The sequence below is a fragment of the Anticarsia gemmatalis genome, chromosome 3 (assembly GCF_050436995.1).
Source record: "Anticarsia gemmatalis isolate Benzon Research Colony breed Stoneville strain chromosome 3, ilAntGemm2 primary, whole genome shotgun sequence".
Taxonomy (NCBI): Eukaryota; Metazoa; Arthropoda; class Insecta; order Lepidoptera; family Erebidae; genus Anticarsia; species Anticarsia gemmatalis.
In genome coordinates, this window is record NC_134747.1 from 6,302,293 (window position 1) to 6,325,482 (window position 23,190).

General features: G+C 33.9%; 6 protein-coding genes across 6 annotated transcripts; 4 read left to right on the forward strand and 2 right to left on the reverse strand.

The window, feature by feature from the left end:
* Positions 1–138: 138 nt before the first annotated feature.
* On the forward strand, positions 139–2,617 carry Tgt (tRNA-guanine transglycosylase). Its single transcript, XM_076136015.1, has 6 exons — positions 139–468; positions 556–853; positions 1,048–1,291; positions 1,451–1,619; positions 1,819–2,013; positions 2,394–2,617. Exons 1-6 carry the CDS (start codon positions 334–336, stop codon positions 2,598–2,600), a joined length of 1,248 nt encoding a protein of 415 aa, XP_075992130.1. The 5' UTR covers positions 139–333; the 3' UTR covers positions 2,601–2,617.
* Positions 2,618–2,715: 98 nt separating this feature from the next.
* On the reverse strand, positions 2,716–3,972 carry LOC142987325 (coiled-coil domain-containing protein 25). Its single transcript, XM_076136016.1, has 4 exons — positions 3,781–3,972; positions 3,534–3,625; positions 3,244–3,390; positions 2,716–3,057 (listed from the first exon to the last, which is right to left on the reverse strand). Exons 1-4 carry the CDS (start codon positions 3,851–3,853, stop codon positions 2,746–2,748), a joined length of 624 nt encoding a protein of 207 aa, XP_075992131.1. The 5' UTR covers positions 3,854–3,972; the 3' UTR covers positions 2,716–2,745.
* A 445-nt stretch (positions 3,973–4,417) lies between these two features.
* NC2beta (negative cofactor 2beta) lies at positions 4,418–5,629 on the forward strand. The gene is made up of 3 exons (XM_076136017.1): positions 4,418–4,810; positions 4,990–5,153; positions 5,324–5,629. Exons 1-3 carry the CDS (start codon positions 4,570–4,572, stop codon positions 5,462–5,464), a joined length of 546 nt encoding a protein of 181 aa, XP_075992132.1. The 5' UTR covers positions 4,418–4,569; the 3' UTR covers positions 5,465–5,629.
* A 957-nt stretch (positions 5,630–6,586) lies between these two features.
* On the forward strand, positions 6,587–9,490 carry LOC142987333 (uncharacterized). The gene is made up of 5 exons (XM_076136028.1): positions 6,587–6,913; positions 7,153–7,320; positions 8,206–8,406; positions 8,723–8,792; positions 8,870–9,490. The coding sequence occupies exons 1-5, from the start codon at positions 6,839–6,841 to the stop codon at positions 9,016–9,018; spliced, it is 663 nt and encodes a 220-aa protein (XP_075992143.1). The 5' UTR covers positions 6,587–6,838; the 3' UTR covers positions 9,019–9,490.
* A 59-nt stretch (positions 9,491–9,549) lies between these two features.
* LOC142987331 (dolichyldiphosphatase 1-like) lies at positions 9,550–14,972 on the reverse strand. The gene is made up of 5 exons (XM_076136025.1): positions 14,696–14,972; positions 14,518–14,618; positions 14,118–14,296; positions 13,735–13,962; positions 9,550–13,183 (listed from the first exon to the last, which is right to left on the reverse strand). Exons 1-5 carry the CDS (start codon positions 14,790–14,792, stop codon positions 13,051–13,053), a joined length of 738 nt encoding a protein of 245 aa, XP_075992140.1. The 5' UTR covers positions 14,793–14,972; the 3' UTR covers positions 9,550–13,050.
* A 161-nt stretch (positions 14,973–15,133) lies between these two features.
* Tpr2 (Tetratricopeptide repeat protein 2) lies at positions 15,134–22,825 on the forward strand. Its single transcript, XM_076136019.1, has 8 exons — positions 15,134–15,324; positions 15,909–16,159; positions 16,823–17,021; positions 17,283–17,421; positions 17,914–18,031; positions 19,429–19,846; positions 20,080–20,258; positions 20,466–22,825. Exons 1-8 carry the CDS (start codon positions 15,257–15,259, stop codon positions 20,576–20,578), a joined length of 1,485 nt encoding a protein of 494 aa, XP_075992134.1. The 5' UTR covers positions 15,134–15,256; the 3' UTR covers positions 20,579–22,825.
* Positions 22,826–23,190: the final 365 nt, after the last annotated feature.

Sequence of the window (23,190 nt, forward strand, 5' to 3'; positions counted from 1 at the left end):
TACAAAAATGTGTTTGGAGTATTTGCCATTGCCAATACCTACATGGGATAAGAGATGAGTGTTGGACTGATTCAGATCGGCTGTGCAGAGCTAGCTTAGTAAACTGTCAATCGAAACACAACTATGTCAAATGTCAAATTTTTACGTCAGTTAATCTTGTAATAAAGACATGTTTGTATTTGTGTACAATGTGTTCATAAACTGTTTTCAATATATACGTTGAATACGATAAATCTACGATATCTTATAGCTAAATTAGTAATTCAGTTGTTCTTTATTGATTCTTTAACCTTGTTTCAAGTTAGCTTTTGTAGTAAAATTCATAAAATTGTAATGATGACCGCTAAACCAACCGCGTTATCATTTCATTTAAAAGCAGAATGTAATGTTACAAGAGCTCGCGCTGCAATCATGAAGTTACCCCATTACGACGTTAAAACACCTGTATTCATGCCAGTCGGAACTCAGGTCTGTATTGTTAGGATTATCTCTATTTTCGCCTGCCATAAACACCCAGTACTTTATTTGTAACCATGACTGTATTGGTAATTCCAGGGTACTATGAAAGGATTGTTACCGGATCAACTAGAAAGTTTGGATTGTGAAATAATCTTGGGTAATACGTATCATTTGGGTAATCGCCCTGGTACAGATGTTTTAACAAAAGCTGGAGGCCTTCATAACTTTATGGGGTGGAATAGAGCGCTCCTTACTGATTCGGGAGGTTTCCAGATGGTTTCCTTATTAAAATTAGCAGAGATCACTGAAGAAGGTGTAAAGTTCAGATCGCCTTATGATGACTCAGAAATAATGCTCACACCTGAGAAGTCTATTGAAATTCAAAATTGTATAGGTAATATTTTTTGTATGACTATGTTTATAGTAGATTTTATGACCTTTTAATTTATAATGAAAAAAATAACATATACTCATATTATTATAAAAAAAAATATATTATATTGATGATGACGATTGATTGTATTATGATGCCAAACTTTGCAAAGCTTGTGCTATGGTAACCAGACAATTGTTTTTTTTTCGTATCAGGTGCAGACATTATCATGCAGCTGGATGATGTTGTCCAAACAACATTCCAGGATTATGATCGCATCAAGGAAGCCACTGAGAGAACCAGTCGCTGGTTGGATAGATGTTTGAGTGCTCACAAGAGACCAACTGAACAAAGCATATTTCCCATTGTTCAGGGTCTATTAAACAAAGAATTAAGAGAGAAGAGTGCAAGAGACCACATGACTAAGGATGTTAATGGATTTGCTATAGGAGGGCTCAGGTAACCGAATAAATATTTACATCTGGCATATCTGACTTTGATTTAAGTTATTTGAATGTTTGAACCTGTAAAAGTAGGTAGTATTCATATGCATTTTTTTGATCCAACTCAAAAATCAAACCATTATTTCATTTTAACACATTTCTTTATTGTTTTTAGTGGAGGTGAAGCAAAGGATGATTTTTGGCCTATGGTCAGCCTAGGCACAGGAATACTTGATAAGAACAGGCCAAGATACTTGATGGGAGTGGGCTTGCCTATAGATCTAGTTATTTGTGTTGCTCTTGGAGTTGATATGTTTGACTGTGTGTTTCCAACCCGAACAGCGGTAAGTTGTTCATACATACATATGTAAAAATCAGACCTCTTACTTAAAAGTATAGGCAAAAACCTTAGTAGGATGCTTACAAACTTCAATATTTCATTATTATAATATGAAAGCTGTTTCATTTTTGGGTGTTGTATACAGTTTAAAAGTATTTTTGAGTTATTTGGTTATTAATTCAATAATGTGTTCATATTTTCAGAGGTTTGGATGTGCTCTTGTAGCAAAAGGCCAATTGAATTTGAAACAGAAGCAGTATGAAACTGATATAAGTCCAATAGATGAGAACTGCCCTTGTTCTACTTGTAAAACATACACTAGAGCTTATCTACACAGCATAGTAACAGTGGAAACTGTGGCTTGCCATTTACTCTCAGTGCATAACATTGCTTACCAGGTATCTATGTTATTAATTTTTATATCCATCTGTTTAACCTAACTAACCAATTTCAGCCATGCTGATGTTGCTCCTGTTCATTTATTTGACTCTTAGGACCAATTTCACAGTTTATATATAACTATTAAATAAACTTAGCAGATATATAGATTTTGTAGATAAAATGACAGCAAATGTATGAAAACAATCATCAGGATTCCATCTGGTGAACTATCTGATAAATATTTAGAAGTTGTGAAACTGGGCCTTAGAGTTGTAAAGATGATTATTTTAATTAGAACATTAATAATGGTCATTTAATAGAACAGAGTAATTGAATGCTTCATAATAAAATATTAATTTCTCTCATGTGTCCACAGTAACATTTTCAAATATTACAGATGCGGCTCATGAGGACTATGAGGAAAAACATAGAAAATCAAACATTCCCACAGTTTGTACAAAAATTTGTAGCAGACTATTTCCCAGAAGGTAATTATCCAGATTGGGTTATTAATTCTCTGAATTCAGTTGGAATAAATTTAGTTAAAAAGTATATAGTTACTTTTATTTATATTTTTCATACCTATTTCCCTTATACATATTGATGCCTGCCTCTTCTATGTAAACTTCAATCTCATAATAGAACCTGGTGAATTATTTTTTAATAAGTATTGACTGCTGTTTGCATGCCAAGTAAACATTACTGAACCAGATAAAACATTTTTTATGAATATAGGTGTTTATTGTATTTTACATAAAGTCATCTGAATCATTGCCATCATAATTAGTAGACATATTCTCTGTTTTCATTAAGGTGGAGTAGCTTCTTAATTCTGCTTCTTCTTTCTTTCTTTTTTCTTCTTCTTTCTCTTTAAGGTTCTTTTCTCTTAAAAGCTTTTTCTTATCTTCTCTTTCTAGCCTGTCTCTTGTTTCTCTTTCAACTCTGAGGTCTGGAAAAGCTTCTTTCTTAGTCTTGTTTAATCTATTTACAATTTCATTACATCTTTTAGCCACTCTTACTTTTCTGACATCTTTGTCCTTATGAAATGCTACTTGGCCAGCCTGAAATTAATAATATTTATATCTTAATGGGACAGTGTAAAGCTAAAGAATTTCCCTTTCCATCAAGAAAGGGTGACACCAAAATTAAAAGATAATTAGTGTTTGATATTATTATTAACTTCATAGTCTAAAACCTTATTACTCTAAAATCTTAAAAAACAGATTATTAAATATTTCATTAAATACCTCCATTCCAGCAGTTTTCTTTAGATTGGTCCACATAGTATAAACAATATCTATGTCATTCATTTTATTGCCCATGATGGAATTAGCTTTTACTAGCTGGCAAGCATCATCCAGAACAGAATTTGGTATGTCATCTATTGTTTGACCCTGCAAATAGAAATGTAATATAAAATTCATATTGCATGAAGCTGTTCTAAAAATAAGTTTTTACATGTGTCACAATTTAGTTAAATAATCAACCAAAACGAAAAGTTCACTTTAAAGATTTTATCAAGCAAAATAGACCTTACCTGCGCTAAGCGAAGGTATACGTGAGCTGAGGACACCTTGTCAACATGAAACCAGACATCTTCTGGCCATCCCCACTTTATTAAGTCCTCGTCTGTAAACCGAATTGAAACGAAGGGCACGTTTAGTGGTTTCCTATTTTAATGATATTGTCATATTATTACGAACACATTAAATTTCAGGAAATTGCCGGCGTAACTAAATACTGTTCTGAAAACGAAATCTGATAAATTAATGTGCAATGCTTACTTTCATGTTTATCAGCACCCATAAAAAGAGTAACGGCTGGAGCGACTACGTTGCTAGTAAAGTAGAAGACCATAGTGGCAGTTAATTGCCTGTAATTTCCAAAAAAGAAATAAAATCACGTTGTAATCGTTGACTGAGAGCTGTTGCAGTGTTTGACACTGACGTCTGTCTAGTGTCTTGTCTGACAGACAACCACAATGGCATTTAGATGACAGACTTCATTTAAAGACGAGTCAAATAGTGCTTGATGGGCATTATTCCGGCAGCTTTATTACAACAGACCTAGGTATCTGAGAGAATATCTAAATGTTTTTTACAACTCTGTGATATATGCAAGACTGGACGCGACATTATAAGGAATAACGTTCAGGACCTACTCATTCACCCTCTAGCCTCATGTAAGTAGAGCCGTAGGCATCGATCACCCTAGCATAAATAATATATTTTGTATCTATTTCATATTTATATCATATTGTAATTGTAACAAGTAAGGTTTCTACATCTTGCAGCGGTACAAAATAAAACACCTAGGAATTACCCGATTAACCACCAGATGGGTGCCTTATGCCTAGCTTTATTTTTTCATATAATTCAATTTCAAATTTCCGAACGACTTTTTTTACCTGTCATTTTCAGTCAAAGATGACACTTAGTCTTTGTTGTCATATGTCAGAAAAATTGAGACAATCTGCATTTCTGCAAGCAAAATATTCATCGTTTTTGTATACTTACAATATATTTGAGCTAAGACTACTTTGAGTCTAGAGACGCCTTAGGTTGATCTTTACGATGGGAAGTCCTGAAAGAGAACTGTGTCCTCCACCGTCTGAAGAAGACGAATTAACTCTTCCCAGAGCGAGCATTAATAAAATGATAAAGGAATTGGTTCCCTCAGTGCGTGTAGCTTTTGAGTCCCGTGAGTTGATATTGAATTGTTGTACAGAGTTTATTCATCTATTAAGTTCAGAGGCCAACGAAGTGTGTAATCAAAGCCATAAGAAGACCATAAATGCGGAACATGTTCTCACAGGTAATAGCCTAATTTTACAGTTCCTATGTCTGTTTTTATTGTTAATGTTAATTAAGATTATAATTTAAAGAGGAACAAAAACGAATGCAGTTGTATCTACAAATCATCATGTTATTATAACTTAGTGATAATAGAACATGTTTCTGCTAACAAATTTAAACTGTAATTGTTTTTTTCAGCATTAGACAGGTTAGGTTTTAGTGACTATACTTTAGAAGCAGAAGCAGTGTTGAAGGATTGTAAAGCTGTAGCTGCAAAAAGAAGAAGACAAAGTACTAGATTGGAGAATCTAGGAATACCTGAAGAGGAATTACTAAGACAGCAGCAAGAACTGTTTGCAAAGGTATATATATTTTTTTTATTTGGAATATCTCTTTATTATTATAGGTTACAGTGGAAAACTATGGGGGAGGCCTTTGCCCAGCAGTGGGACAATATAGGCTCATAATAATAATAATTCCTGCTTTTGGCCATTTGAAAGTTATGAGGTAGTACTTAAGTGTATGTTTGCAGGCTCGTGAAGAACAAGCAAAACAAGAACAACAACAGTGGCTCCTATTACAGCAACAAGGATTAGAAGGTGCTCCACAGTCATATGTACCACCTCCTCCAGGGCCCAGGATTGATGAAGAGGAAGATGATGATTACTCATAGACAATAAAATCATTGTGTTGATAAACATTTAGATTTCCCTGTACAACTTTAAAAGATTCTAGTAAAAATAACTTTGTTTTTCAAGAACTATCTTATTTATGTGATAAGCATATTCAAACTAATATAAGAGATTTCTGTAATAAACAAACAAGTTTCAAGATTTGAGCAGATTTTTCATTTTCTATTAGAAATAATAACTAAGGTGGTTTGTGAGGGTATTCATAACTTATAAATACCCTCGCAGATAAAATCACGTAAACTTTTTAATTTGATTTCATTCATCAGGTATCAGTGAGTTTGCTTGTACTTTTATAAAATGTTGTTTTGAAAATACGCGTTCAGTTCGCGGGAACCGTTGCTAAACATCTTACAAAGGATAAACCTAATTCGCATTTTCTATCAGATTTATCGACGGTCTTTTGAGCTGCGCGCGTATGGACCGTGATAATTTGTTGCTGTGTATTAATTTCTATGATACAGTATCCATTGCATCGGCACCGATCGATCCTTATCGAACAGTCCGTACAGAACGTACGCTCCGATTCCGACGCAGTGGACACGCAGCCTTAGCCCCCTTACGCACTAGCGGTTAACCGCGGGAGCGGCTAGCCGCGCGGTTACAGTTGCCTGACAAAATTGTTGGCGGTTATGTTGCGGTTCACAGGCGGTTGTATATTAAACTATAACCGCGCGGCTCGCCGCTCCCGCGGTTAACCGCTAGTGCGTAAGGGGGCTTAGAGTTTGCCTTCCATTCAAATCGAGATATATTTATTGAATACAGTTAACACTTTTAAGTGAACCGTATTTTTAGAGAACGTTACGCAGAGGTCCAAATCCATTCGCGTAACTGTAAAACCATATTCCAGCGCCTCACCACACATTACCCTAACTAAATGCTACTGCCATACTGCAGCACTGGTTTTATTTATAAACCTGAGTTTATCGTCAGAAATGTGCTTAAGAGGATTCGAACGGGCTTCGATCCTCAACTCTAACGCGCTTATGATGGAACGACTAGTCTGACCGCCAGTTTCAGAAAGATTGCTTGATAGAATCATCGTAAAAAGATAGTTGACACTGTCAATTCGTTGTTAAGTAGGCATCTTGGTTTGCTATAAGCGAGATTATTCATTTCGCTATAAACATTACATATAGAGCTAGTTCTTACCGTACTGTCACATTAGTTTGTAATACCTACCTACTTTGTATTTAACTTTTAATACGTTTATTTTTCATAATCTCGAGTATTTTATATGTCAATTTTATAATCTATGGACATTATAGGATTAAATTATGTAATGTCAAAACAATCATGATTTCCTATTTGTTTACAAACAATTCGATATCATATTATAACAGTATGGTATCTACAAAATGAACAGTGACTTAAACAAGAAATATAAAAGACCTAAACAGAATACGATAGCGACCACGAATCCAGGAACCTCAGTATGTTACCATTAAAATATTCCCTCAGTTCTTTACTGTTTAGTATGTTCGATATATGTAGTTACTAGAAAAGTTTAGCTAAGTTGACATGGGAGGTTCTAAGTGATGGAGAAGACAGGCACTGTTTATCACACACGCACCTGCTATAATATACGTAATAACATCGCGATACTTACATAAGTAAACAGGGGTGTTAATTGAACTTATAAATTTCGTGTTTCTATTCACCATTTTCTTAGAGACCAAGAAATAGGAGGACCGGAGCAGCAGTGAAACATACACCTGAACCCTTATGCCCTCTGTTAGCTAAAGATTCTGAATGGGTAGATATATTGCAAACAACTCCGGCAGAATCTACAAACAAATCTACTACGAACGTTTCTGATGAGGAGGAAGTATTACAACTAGTAAGTCAATTTATTTTAGTCATGGTAGTGATCTTAGCGTATATAGGTAGATACTTAAATCAGCTGTCACACAATGACGTAACTACAAGCAGGAGAACTGATCAACTATTCAAGTTCCATCTGACAGAGCCTTATGGATTGTGACATAGGTACATACTATTTTGATTTTTGAAATAACCATGGGCTCCCGCGAGCTTAGTTAGGAATACGGGCTGTCGCCTACTCAGTAAAATAACTAGATAGTACAGAAGTGGTAAAGAATTAGCGGATCCAGGTCATGGAGATTACGTGCCTAATAGCATTTGTGTTATGTGCATTTAAGTTTAGCCAAAAAAGAAATGATTTAACAGAATATAACGTACCTACATATATTATATATTGATTAAGACTTATCTTATCTATAATAGGTAGGTACTCCTATTATTTCGTCACTGCCATTTTTTTATTATTTTTGATACGATGTCTTTTTATATTCATCGAGATTTAGCAAGAGTTACCTGATGGCCGGGAAATCCGGTTCGGTATACCCGGATTGATTACGTACGTCTGATACGCAGTGTGGATATCTACGTCACTGGTGATGCCTTTTTATCATTACAAGGTTTGATAGATGGATTTTTTTGAACTTTATTTTCTTTGCGCCTAATATTTTCATTCTGTGAAATGTAAGGTAGGTAGGTATAGGTATCTAAGGCAACTAAATTAATCAGACAAAAGAGTCGAGAATTCTTTAGTGAACTATGATATTTTAGCCGTACGTGCGTTACCGAGAGTAAGTATTTTGGAAAAGAAAATGATCAAAATTTGCCGCTTTAATATTCTTCTCCCTAAGACTACGTAACAGATTGATTTATAAATTATGATACTACGGGTTTATACTTGAAGGTGGAGTGCGAAGATGGACCTCAAATGAAACCACTGGCTATTATGTTTCCCGGTTTGCTTGACAAAGATCCACAGACATTGCAAGGCATGCTGAATAGAGCTATGTCAACAACAGAAGTAACGCGACATCTAGTGGACCTCGGCCAAAAAGCAAACTTCACGTTCATGAAAAAGGCAGATCGCTTGATTCCACCTGAAAAGGTACAATCAATTTTTTTGTTTACTACTTTACCATTTAATTAAGCGTAATGAAGCAATGGTGTTTGCTACAATTAGACTACGGAGCAGATTGGAAAAATAATTACAACTACAAAGATTTACCAGACTTGGAAAGACGAATGTGGGACCAGGGTATCTTATGGAGATAGTCTAGGCTCTCAGAACTCAATGGCAATCACATGTTTCCCGTTTAAATTCTGAACCCAAATAAACATTCTGGATCCACAAGAAATAAGTCGAATTATTATATACACTTACTCGTATGTTCATATTAAAATTAAATAAATGTCTTTTACAGCAATGGATGGACAGCTTGACTGAAAACAGTAATTCCTATTGTTCTGTAAACTCCGGGCTACTAAGCAACTGTAAGTTAAAAGGTTATATCCTAAGTAAAAACTGCAATTTTATTGTTATAACAACTCAACAGATTGTAATATTAAAGGTATATCGAGTGATTACGAGGCAGACAGTGAAATAGCTGACGAGTTTAAAGAGAGTAAAGTAAAGAAGAGGAAAAAACATATCACGAATTTCGACCAGTTAATACAAGAATCCAATTCCCAAGTAATGAACAAAAATCAGCAAAAATAGAAACATACAAATGAGGTTACATTAGTTCACATGCATAAATTAATATTATCGAATAACACTAACTGTGGCTGTACAAGTTTAAAACTTACAAAATTCAAAAAGAACCAATGGTGAATAGCAAGAAATGATGATACAAAAGTAGTAGCCTACATGTTACTGCGACCGTATAAAAATGAATTATAGCCAGATATATCGATAACCAATACAGAAAAGCCAACAAGTGGTCATAAGTAGAAGTTATGAAAAGGGTGTAAAGAAAATGTTTAAAGCAAATATTTAAACAACGCCCTTCAGTTATAGATATTTTAGTTTTATTATTTATAAGGTGTTGCGAGGTCCTAATACAATACCTATTACTTTTCAGAAATTATAACAGTTAAACAGAGGAACAAATTTCTGTTTTAACACAAAACCATATAACCAGTTGATTACCATGTATAAATAAACGTTTTCCCAAAGGTTTTTATTGCTCGTAAATTTTAATGTTTAAGATCAGGAAATAAATTGTATATTATACAAAAATTTGGTGTCTCATTTAAAATATATTTATCAATAACAATAAAGAACTTAGTCCCAAATAAACGATGGTGCTATTTTGACTGTTGTACACAAAGCACTATCGCAATTAGGTAACTAGTTTATAATACATATATTTATGTATTTTGTTAACACTATAGACAAAACGTTATGTATCTATTGAACTTACTTTTATAAGCGTTATGTATGAGGCACAGTCATCCAGGCTCAGTTCACACAGCGACAGAGTCGAAGTGACGCGTTACGTAAATGTAATAGAGCTTTATCCTCCAATAAATACGCACAATTTGTGTGTATTGAAAAGCTTGCCATTTTTTCAAATAATTTTTAGTTCAGATAATGGGTTCGCAACAATTCTATCGAGCTAAATGTGAAAATATAAGATTTTTAATTTCCTATATTTCCAAATTTCATACCTTACTTTAAAACATTCCTTAGCTAATGCACTATTTCATTTGCGTGAGTAGTGTCTGAGTTTTTTTTAGAGGCACTAGGGAGAAGTAATTACAAGCTCTAGGATCCATGGTTCAGATTATACGACGCTTCGACTTTGCCTCCCTGTAAATTGAATCTTACATTGTAATATTGGTAATGGTTAATATGAAAAAATCTCTAGCTGCTTATACAAAATAATATAGTAATTAATTTATTTTAAGAGTCATTAGAACTACGAACACAATGAGCAAAAACATTATATTATTTTATATTGAGAACATTAAACACTTTGTAGCTACAACAAAATTTTATCAAAATTATTAATATCCAAAATTTATGTACTTAAACTAATCAGGGCCTTTTTCACGCGTGCACGTTTTCGACCCGTTCACCGTGCTTGCATGAAAATTCCCTTGAAACAAAGACATTGAGAAATTCTTACAGAATATCAGAATGTTGTCATTTCTTATGTTAATTAACAGGAAAGGTAAAATAAAGTAAAAAAATGCGCGGGTTAATTATATGAGTAAATTTTTATAAATAAAATGGTTGAATAAATATTTTACGAAATGCTATAATTATATTGGTAGTAATAATACATACTAGATTATAAACAGGATTTACTATTGGTGTATGTATATTTAATTAAAAATTTCATCATTATTTGTAATTATTGTTTTACTTCGAATAATCGACTTGGATGTATATGCATTACAAGCAGGTTTTTGTGACAGCCTATGCTGTATAGAATTATTCTAATATCTATACAATCAGCGCTACCTTTTCTATTGACAAAATTCATTAGTCATTTACTATTGTATTACAAAAATACAACAAGTCTATAAATCCACAGCAAAATTATATCACACCCAAGATTCCATCCAGAAACCACCATATTACCTCTATTAAAACTTTATAATAAAGACATTTCGTCGGGAATAGTGCAAATCTGCGTATCTCACATTGAATAATACCGCGTATCTACATTCGATTTAATTTTACACCATGAAGTTAAAACCCTTTGATATCATTATTTAAGGTGCAATAACGCTCATTTGCACATAGAATGTAATAATAAATGTTTTATGTATTTTTTTCCGTTTTAAATTATTATCTGTTTCAATTCATCGATCGAATGCAGACACGTGGCATTATCTATACTAGATACGCGGATTAGCAATACATCCGTCGAGTTCCTTTTGAAAAAAGAAATCATTAACATACCTATAAAGTTTACAACATTTGGGACCATTTTTTATTTAATTATATTTTTCTATAACTATAAAATATTGTAATACGCATATCGTGGTTTTTGGTTGGTTATTAAAGGTTTATTTACAGGTATTACATAATATTTGTATATTACTAATGACTAACGTATGATGAGTCCATACCACCCCACAGTAATTATTTTTTGTAGAGCATCATTACCTAGTGTTAGCCTCCCTTCACATTAGCAGTAAGCCGCTCCCGCGGCTGGCCGCGCCGCTAACCGTTTTTACAGTTGAATATGCAATCGTCTGTGATTGTATGCACTTAAACACCATGATTTTTCAGGCGGTTGTATATTATACTGTAAAAGCGAGTAGCGGCGCGGCCAGCCGAGCCAGCGGTTGACCGCTAGTGCCTAAGGAGGCTTAGTGGGCAGCTTCATAACTAAGTCTTATTCAAATGGGGGACATATTTTATAGTTATGGAACATATTTACCAATAGATCCCACTTAGTCACTCTAATCACTTTTTTTAAGTGTTGTGATACTAAGCTAAGGCATTGTGTTGTATTATTCATTAGGTATATGATACAAGAGAAAGATATAACGGCAGAGGGTGTTTAAGAAATATGTGCCCTCATTGTCTTACAAAAATATAAAGCTGAAAGGCATCTCAAGTTGGTAGGTTGTCGGTTTGGCGTGAAAAATATGGGAAATCTAATGCTAAGAGTAGGTTCGTGGAGCATGCTAGTTTAGTGCCCGTGATGCACTATACGTCGAGAACATATTATTATTGTGTAATTTCACTCGTATTAATTTTCACCATTCAATCGGATATACCGATCCGCAAGATTCTTATTGATTGGATTTCCATATTTTTATAGCCACTACATAATATTATTATATTGTAATAGGTCACTTTTTTATTTTTGTTGTTTATATGAAGAGTTGATCCTCGTTCAGCGTTTACGCCGTAGGGTGTATGAATACATTAGCATCGATTGTAGCAACACCGCGAAACCGTCTGATTTTCTTAGCCTATTCTAGCGTTCTAACAGCTGTATCTACTGAAACGTTACTCAGTATTAAGCAGCGCTTAATAATCTTTGCTGCCGTAGTACACCTCAAAGTAACAGACACAGCATGACATTTAAGCACTACTTATTCACAAATGATACCTATCAAGATTCGGATATTTTAGTGATTTTTATTATTAAAAATGTTACCGATTATTTATAAAAGCATGATTTTAATTATAATATTATGTATATTTGAAAATACAATCTAGTACCGCTTACCTATATTTACTAATCGGTTTGTGTTTCGTACAAATGCATACAAATATAACTACACTATAACACAACCGTGAAAACCGTGAATGTTTCTCTTTGTATCATAGTTTAAAAATCTAGTAAAACTTTACTTTCGGACAATAAACTGAACGCATTCAATATACGAGGCTTCGATCTATGAATTAAGCTATATACCTTTCCTAATATAAATTCTACTACATATAATAATTCTTATAAAATTTTCATTCGAACAATAAACACCTCAAATCAACTTCAAAATAACATTTAACACTAGGCATTACAAATAACATTAACCCAATTATTATTGCATCACTTAAGTTTACAACATCGTTATTTATAACATATTATGTATGCTAGACATCACCGGTTAACACTGAAACCGCAACCTGGATAGATACACTCGAAGACGTAGATCACTAGGGGAGGAGCGACCTCGCCGGGTCGGATTTGGTGAAGAGCACGCCGCCGAGCAGCGCCAGCGCTGCGGCGGCCGCCAGGCGTCACGCGCGGGGCCGCGCCGGCGCCAGGCCACACCGTCATTGGGTCGGCTTCAGCGCCGCCATCTTGCGGCCGCGCGCCCGCGCCTCCTGCCGCGACGTCGTGTACTCGAACCACAGCACGTTCGGTATTAGCGTCGTGTCCCTTATCATGAGCATTTCACATAGTTTTCTGAAAACATACAAGAACAACAAATTGTAATTTCCCTATTTTAAATATAATATAATATAATAATATAATAGCGGGTCAGCTATTTTAAATATAAGTTAATTCTGTAGATCCCAAAAAAGTAAGATGTGATGAAGAAGGAGTGTGTATAATATAACCAGCGTAATTATATTATAATGACTGTAAATCCCTGGACAAATTCATAGACTTTAGAAAAAGATGATAGACATGATCATTAGGACAATAAATATGAATTTGATGACTAAAGCTAACAAATTGTCTATAATTACTATAAAAGCTTGGAATAAAATGAAAAAGATAATAGGACAAAATTTGTTCAAAATAGCTCCACCAAAATAAAAAATTGTCTGCCCAGGAGTATAAGTAGTTAATTAAGTGTAACACTACTGACACTGCTAATGAACAAGCATTAAACATGTCACTGTCAATATACAAATATTGGTTACATTATCTACATGAATAATTTCATTGAATACATCATGAGTATAATCTCATAACAAATGGTTGTGTAAATTTAAAGTAATTATACTTACAAGGACACAAGTTGTGGAAATAACGGAGTGAAAACTCTATGTACTATTGCAAACCATAATGTTGCAAAAATAAATCCAACTATGCCTCCCACTACAACTTGTGAGGTTGTGTGATAATGAAGATACACTCTAGCAATGCTGACTAGTAGAGATAACATCAAGCAGCCACCAACAATGATAACTCTCCACAGTGCTGATATTATACTGTTGTTATTTATGTGGTGCAACCTGAAACAGTCAATTGATATTTGTTAGAAAAAATGCATTATTTAAAGTGTGATTATTTAAATATATTATGTAACAACTATCATACACATAGAGCATTTTGATATAATAAAATAATATACATTGTAAAATATTGATAGAAATAAACTTTATCTTACCTGATTAAAACAAAATATAGAACATAAATACTAAAAAACCAGATAAATTGGGCATGAGAGGATGGCATCCCATACTCATTGTACAAATTTCCTCTGGATAGTGGCCTGGCTTCACAGACTATGTGCTTCAACACTATGTTCAGTCCTTCATTTAATAAGGTCCCAGTGAAAAATGCAATCTAAAAACATACAAATTATTTTAGTTACCAATGAATTGAAATATATAATTATTTTAGTTACCAATGAATTGAAATATATAATTCTTCCACAGAGTAAACCCAAAAAACATACAAAGTTCTTAAGATCACCTTATCTTTGTAATAACAAAAAAATGGCAAAGTTATCATAAATACCTAGATTATTTAAACAGTTGCCAAGAATACCGAATTATATTACTTACAGTGTGAAGATCTCGACGAAATAAAATAAGTGCTACAAAACCAGCACCAATGCCAAATGGGGACAAGCTTATAAAGGCAAAGAACTTGCCTAACAAGTCTCCTGAAAAAAACATATGTAATTATACATTTGAAAATCTTTACAAAAAAAATGATTTCATTTTAATAAGAATTACTTGCCTTTAGGATATTCAACTAAAGTGAGAGCCAGTGGTTGCCATTCGATTTCACCGTTATTATGCAAAACATCACTCACTGATAAAGCTTCATTCTCCATTTTCGCTTCATTTGAGTTGATAAAGTATCGTAATATTTACAAGCTAACAAAATTCTTACCGACGAGTCGAGTGACGAATACTTTTTAAGAAACTACGATTCGTAAACTCACAACACGAGCGGCGGTACACGATACAATTTTTTTGACATAATGCAAGGCTGATCAATCAAATGATCAGCCGAATGACATTTGTGAGTAGTGTTGCCAGTTAATTGCTAAAGTAGGTCAAGTCCTAAAAGGCTCCTTTTCACACTACTCGTAAAACGTGGAAAATATCAGACCGTTTTCTGCTGTTTACTTTTTTCATTTATTGCAACCCTGGAGATTTCCTATGTTTGATAGTTTGTGGTTAAAATTCTCAACATGGTAACCCTTTACAATTCTTTTGTGAATTCGTCGTCAAAATAGAGGGCTAAAATTCCAGGATTATTGCAGTTCAATCGAAACTTTAGAACAAAACAATAATGGCAGACTCAGAAGTGGCTGACTTGGATTTAACAATCGATAGTTTAGTTCCGAAGAGCCCCGAGAGGTAAAATAAAACAAATGTTTGTAACTTGAAAAAGGCGATTTCTTCCTTCATTGTAAAACATGCTTACAATTTCGTAACTATGATTTAATAAAAATATTCCATAGGGGGTAATTTGTGGTGGTATAGTGATAATCTGATTATAGAACATAGGGTCCTTTGACATTTGACCTACTTATAGTACAATAGCATGATCATATGTGTGGGAGTGCAAAGAAATGCAATTAGTCAGACGCATTTGTTTTGCTTTCAAGGAACTATATTATTCAAATATTGAAATAAATGGTTACCAATTGAACTATAACCCCGTATTGCGTTCTATTTACGAGTTTCAAGTTCAAGACTAATCAGCTGTGCTACAGTTTGATATTATAACACTGATAAGAAAATCAGTTTGTAGAATAAGATCATTTCCTGGGTACACCCAGGAAATTGTCTTATCAATGTCTTTAGGAGAGTATTCCTATTTTATTATTTATTTTCGATGAAAGTTAAAATGGTTTTCCTATTTTCGTTGCATAATGTAAATTACATGCACTAGTGGAACATTATCAATGAATCTGATAACAATTTCATTAATTTCTTAGGTTGGCTGAAGAAAAAAAGGAAAGTGGTAATCACTTATATAAATTCAAAAACTACAAGGGAGCTCTGGCTATGTATGATGAAGCCATACAGCTGTGTCCAGAAAATGCAGCATACTATGGAAATCGTTCTGCTTGTTACATGATGCTTGGCATGTATAAGAAGGCTTTCGAAGATGCTCAAAAAGCTGTCTCTTTGGACTCTACTTTCACCAAGGGCTATATACGCATGGCAAAATGCTGTATTGCTCTAGGTAATTATGCATCTTAATTATATTAGTTTTGTTTTCATGGAAATTTTAAGATCTAAAAAAGATAATATATGAAATCCCCGAATTCCAACTTTATCCTTGTAAACATATAGATTTTCCCTAGTATCTTAATTGTTATCCATTATCTTTTAATTAAAATGTCAAATAAGTTAAGTGACTATTCATTCCATATACTTAACCTTGTACACTAGTTAGTACAGAATTGTAATGTTTACAACAATATTATTTGGCAGCTGTTATAACAAATGGTATTTAATACTTTCTGCTTTAATGTTTTAATTATCACTTAAGGCAACAAAAAAATTGTTTATCATGCTTATCTAAGCAATTTTTCAATACAGTAGTTTAAATGATTTGCAAGTATTTCTAGTCTAATAACTGTTATACCTGAAGGTGTTAAACACCCATGTTTAGTAGTAATAGGAAGTAAGCTTATTGTGATATACCTGGCACATTATCAAACTATTTAATGTAAATTTGAAAAATACCACTAGTGTTTTTTCCAAACTCGGAATCAACCCGAGATCCTCTTAGCATACACTAATGACCTCGCCACAGAGGCAGTCTTGTAACTAAACAAGAATATCCTATTTATATTAGAATCTAGACTAAGACATTAACTTATAACCTTTGTTTTTTTTCTAGGTGATTTACCCGGTGGTGAACAAGCTGTGCGTCGCGCTACTGAGCTGGGCGGCGCAGACTGCGCGTCCAGTGAGCGCCGAGCATTGGAAGCTCTACGTAAATTACATGAGGAGGGTCAAAGAGCCATGGAAGCTGGTGACTATCGCCGTGTTGTGTTCTGTATGGACCGCTGCCTAGATTACAGCCCTTCTTGCACTAAGTTAGTATAACATTCCTGATTCAATCATTTTTTTTTTTCCTTAGCCTATTTGAATGTCCCACTGCTGGGCAAAGGCCTCCCCTCTTCCCTTCTAAATCACCCTATCGGCGGCAAGATTCATTCATGTTATGATTAAAACTCATTCGGATTATTTATAGCCCATTGTTCCTTAGGTTGATAAAATAGTTGAATATCTGTATAAAGTGACTATTAGATTGAACGAATTAAATACGAACATTATTAATATGATAAATAATTTAGGGCGAAGCTGACAAAAGCCGAATGCTTGGCGATGCTTGGACGCTGTCAGGAGGCTCAAGAAATCGCAAATGATTCACTTCGCTTCGACAATTTTGACACTGAAGCTATCTATGTTCGTGGTTTATGCTTGTACTTTGAGGTAAGAATTAATAGTAAAACAACATTATCTTATCATCAAACTACACATTACTACAAGTACTTTTGTGATACCACCAAGCACCACAGAAATCATTTAAATATTTTTTTTATTTAAATTATATGTAAATTCACTTTGATCTTTGCTTACCCTTATGGGAAAAAGGTGTGATTTAACATAATACATATGTATATCGTAAAAACTACTAATTTTGATGAATAGGCTATGATGTGATCTGTGAATCGTTTTTACTTCACCAATATCAATAGATCATAGATTGATGACTCAGATTGTAGTTTTATTGACTGTGCACAATAGTTCATGTAAATTTATTTAACTATTGTTATGTCTATCAAAGATCAATAAAATGTTTATGCTGATTTATGGAAAGAGACCTTGATTTTCGGTCAGATCGAGGTTTTCGTTTTCAAATACATCAAAATTGGAACATAATAATATGAAGTAATCATATGTTCAATAATAATTATTTTTCAGGACAAAGATGAACAAGCATTCAAGCATTTCCAACAAGTCCTGCGTCTTGCCCCAGATCACAAAAAGGCTATGGAAAGCTATAAAAAGGCCAAGCTACTTAAACAAAAGAAAGAAGAAGGTATTTATTGAAATTGTTACATTACTGACTTTTAATTTTATATAAGTTGAACCTACTGCCATGTTCTAAGCCCTTCATAGCAAAATGTACAACAAGCAAAATGAGCACGGCACTTAAAATGTACAAATCGCATAATGTGCAAATAGCAAAAAGAGCAAATCGCATAATGTACAATACGCATAATGTGCAATACTTAAAATGAACACTATACGCAAAACGAGCAAAAAGCAAAATGTACATAATACTGTTAGGGCATGTTTACAAGACCGACTCGTGGAGATTTTTTTCTTTGATCGTTAGTATCCTAAAACAAATTTTAAATGTGACTATGAGGTTGCGCAAATCAATGCTTTCCAAACAGTATTTCCGGACGGAAATCTTTCTGGTTGTTACCATCATTATAATGCAGCTATACACAAGAAAGCAAAAAAGCTAAAGGCGAATTTGACCAAAGAGGAAAGGATGGTGGTGCGCAAGTCCTCAATTTTACCATTATTGCCGGCAAATATGATTCCTGAGGCGTGGTATGAAATCCTTGAATCATCGCCAAATACCAACGCAATGAGAGCCTTTAGACTCTACTTCGAACGGACGTGGTATCCCAAGTTTAACCCAAAGATTCTAAGCTGTGCCAACCAACGACACCGAACAACTAGCCCTGTTGAAGGTTGGCACAGGCGTTTGAATGCCAAAATTCCGAAAAAGATAAGTTTAATGTTTTTCATTTATAAATTAAAAAAAGAAGCTATGTTCAGTGATAATAAAATTTAAAAAAGTATATTTGAGCTGGCAATGAAAAATAGGAGAAAAGCAGACATCGTCTTTGATAAAAAGTATAAAAAAAATACTAAACAGTTTGCATATTAAAAGTATTTCCGTTAAACAATTTCTTCTACAGATGATATATACAAGACTTGCATTTTAGTTTGTTTTCTTTTAAGTTTAAATAAATAATATAATTTCAAAATCAAAATCAAAATCAACAGAATTAGTTGTTGCGCAAGTCCTCATTGCTTTGTTATTTGGTAATGATTCAAGGATTTCATACCACGCCTCATTAAGTTCCCTTTATTAATATATAAATAAACTTATATTGAATGTGAAGTTGTTTTATTACAATGCTATATGAATCCAACAAACCCCAAACTAAGAAACGGCAGTAAGTGGTTAGTGTGAACGAAGGCGACTATGTACATTTTGCTTTTTGCTCGTTTTGCGTATAGTGTTCATTTTAAGTATTGCACATTATGCGTATTGTACATTATGCGATTTGCTCTTTTTGCTATTTGCACATTATGCGATTTGTACATTTTAAGTGCCGTGCTCATTTTGCTTGTTGTACATTTTGCTATGAAGGGGTTCTAAGCAAACTCTAACATTATATTTTTGTCATCTAGGTAATGAAGCATTCAAAATGGGTAGATGGCCGCAAGCTCTGAACCTATACAACGAAGCATTGACTATTGACCCAAACAACAAAATAGTCAATGCCAAGCTTTACTTCAACAAGGCTACTGTCTGCGCTAAATTGAATCAAGTCAAAGAAGCCGCTGAGGCGTGTACTGCTGCCCTCGAACTTGACGAAAACTATGTGAAGGCACTGCTGAGACGTGCCAAATGTTATACTGAACTCGGCGAATTTGAGGAAGCTGTTAAAGATTACGAAAGACTATACAAGATTGATAAAAGCAAAGAAAACAAGCAACTGTTACATGAGGCTAAGTTAGCACTGAAAAAATCGAAGCGTAAGGATTATTACAAAATCCTTGGAATTGACAAAAGTGCATCAGAAGACGAAATTAAGAAAGCTTATAGGTACTTTATAAAAAGTATTATTATGAAATAGTAATAAGTTTATCACAGCACAGATACATATCGTAATATCTAAAACATTTGTGTTGTTTTGTCGCAAGACCATCCACCACCATTCAACTATTTTAAACAGTAATATTTGCTACAAGCAATCATGTCTTTTTTAAGATTATTTTTCTATTCTTTTGCTGTAGTAAATGAATACACAATAAAAAATTACTTGTTCTAATTTACAGAAAGCGTGCTTTAGTGCACCACCCTGACAGGCACGCGGGCGCCCCAGATGTCGAGCGCCGCGAACAAGAGCGCCGTTTTAAGGAAGTGGGTGAGGCGTATGGAGTTTTAAGTGATCCGAAGAAACGCGCCCGCTATGACCACGGACAAGATCTCAATGATGATGGCTCTAGCATGGCAGGTTCGTAATAACATGTAACCAGTAATAACATTCAATAAACCCGTAATACTGTTTTATGTAGTGTAACAGATTATAATTAGATTTTTACCTATTTAACAATGATTGCCATACCATTTAACATTACAATTTATTATTAGTGTCAAGTTAGGTACATCTTGTATTACCAATGTATATGGACTTTTGTATAAATTATTTTTTTTATTTCAGATATCGACCCTAACGTGATATTCCAGACTTTCTGCAATCGTGGTGGACAACACTTCGATTTCCACTCGGGCGGTGGGTTCCCAGGAACTGCTTTCAGCTTTAAGTTTGGCTAAATATATTTTATGTTCTCAAAAAAAATATTTCAACAATCAACAAACATTTAATGTTATACATAAATTAATTGGTATGTGTATACTTTATATGGAATTGGAAAGTTAATAGTTCTAGTTAAACACATGTACGTCATTCCACATTGAAAGTAATGTTTTTGAAAGAGTGATTGGAATTTTGGCAAATAAAATGTTTTATTTTTACCATAATTTTATAATATAACCAGATACAAATGCTCCCTTACGTGAATAATCTGGCAAAATTCTTTCAACATATTTCGTCTGAAAGGTTGTTGTTAACCCATATCTTCCCACCGCCCCATTTAAGGTGCACTTATATTTTACACGATAAAACCTGAATGTTAACAATTAACGACAGATGTTATATTTTTATTATATACTAGACACCTTTGCAGTTAATCTAGTAGTGATTGGCAGTGATTTTGGTAATTCATATTTTTTTTATAAAATTCCGAGTTTGGTCAATTTCGAGCAACAAGAGTGGGTGGAAAAGGTACGTTATAACTATTATATTTATTATTCATAATTTTAGTGGGGCGATGTTTTAGTAAGTAATAAGGTTATATTATCAGGTAATAATAGTAGCATAAAGTTATTTCATTTTTATATGTGAATTTAACAATGTTCTTTTCAACGCCCCATTTGAGGTGCGTTGGGAACAGAAGGCACCATGATAATTTGTTTGAACAATTTTATTTTTACATAGTTTATGTAACCTTTAGAGTTATTTCTTTCGTTTTTTTAGTTACAGGTTGAATGTTAATGAATAGTATCAGCTTTAGAAGACGATAACATTACAATTTCAGCTGATATTTTTATCACGCCACCTGAAAATGATGATTTGAGTGACGAAGATAGTGGAAGTGAGGATGTAGGGGAGATTTATAAACTTGCGCGTCGCAAATTCTTGGCTGGAGCTGAAGTTCGACGTACGGTTTCATCATCAGAAGTTCGGAAATTATGTGGTAAGGCAATGTGGACGACTGTTTGACGTCTACGAGAAAGGCGAAGCGGTGAAGACCCCTATTTGATCCGATATGTCTGCTGCGCAGCTAAAAAAGCTAAGACTATGATCAAGAGGAAGGAAAGGATCATTATATTATCAAAACGGAACTCAAATTTGGTGACGTGAATGCCTCAAAAGCCTAATTTTAGGAGCCGCTAATGAAGGGTTTGCGTAATTTTTCGCACATTATTCGCAATATTGCCTCACAATTCAATATTTTTTGTTTTACTGATTGCTTTTTCATTTATTTATTTATTATTTAATATGATGACTTGCAATTCTATGTATTTGTATGACATTACATAAATAAAAGTGATATAACATAACAACAGGTAATTTTTTCTCCATACATGTTCCAGTGGCATATTATCCCAACGCCCCATTTAAGGTGCGGTACTGAATTTCAGTTATCCTATAACCCTAAAAAATTTGCCGCCTATTTTTGTCTTATTGAAAGGCTACTTAAACTAAAAGTGTAAAGAAAACAATGTATTTTTGAATATTTATTGCTTTGGGAAGATATGGGTTAATCACACTTTGAGCTAGTATTGATATAATCACCTAATTTTGATTGCGTTCTGATATTTAGTACCTAATTATTATAATATTATGACTGATTTGGTTAAGTATCATTTGATTGTTAGCCCCCATATGAGAGGTGTAACCATGCGCTGTAATATGTATGTAATTTAATACCTAATTAATAAAACTTAAAATAACTCGTAACTACCTCGGGATCTTGTAATGGGAACATGCCTTGATAAATATCCATCTGGAGGTAATCCAACTACGGACATGGGACATGGGAAATTTTGTGAAAGTAAACTTTATTGTGTGACCAAGTTTGTTTTATTAAGTATATACAAATAACTAGACCTGCCAAACAATCGCCAATATTGTCAAAGATGTATTTGTTTAATTAGATAAATGTACCTAATAGCTTTTACTATAACATGAATAGATAGTTGTAGGTGTAACCTTTAAGAACCAAAAATCCACTACTGGGGATATAAAACATTGTTATAAATTATTGTCACCCTTAAGACAGTGTCACGGAATTATGAGCTGTTTAAGATTGAGTCTGTGTCCAATAAGGTAGTGAATCTGGTATTTAGCATAATTTTAATAGTTCCAAGTTAATACCTAGATTTTAATTTAAAAACACTCAGTAGCTATTGTTCACTGAATTCACGATGGCATATAAATAAAAATCCTGATAACTACTTAGATATATTTTTATTTAACCTAATTAATTAACTACTAATCTAACCAAATTAAAAGGGTATGTACAAATCCAAAGCTAAATTGGCACTTAGGCTGCGTTTCCACCAGAGATGTGCGATGGAAATGTGTCGTGCGAGGATGTCTAGCTGTGCTGTGAAAATGTGTGGGTGTTTCCACCAAAGCTGTGCGATGAAAATGTGTCTACGAGGATGTGTAGCGGAGCTGTGAAAATGCGCATTATGTGTGGTGCGAGGATGCGTTGCGAAGCTGTGAAATGTATCGACGGGGGTGCGGTGTAGTGGGAGCGGAGTAACGCGAACGCCTGCCTGCCGCTCACGTCTCACTTTGCTGTCGTTAGCGCTTG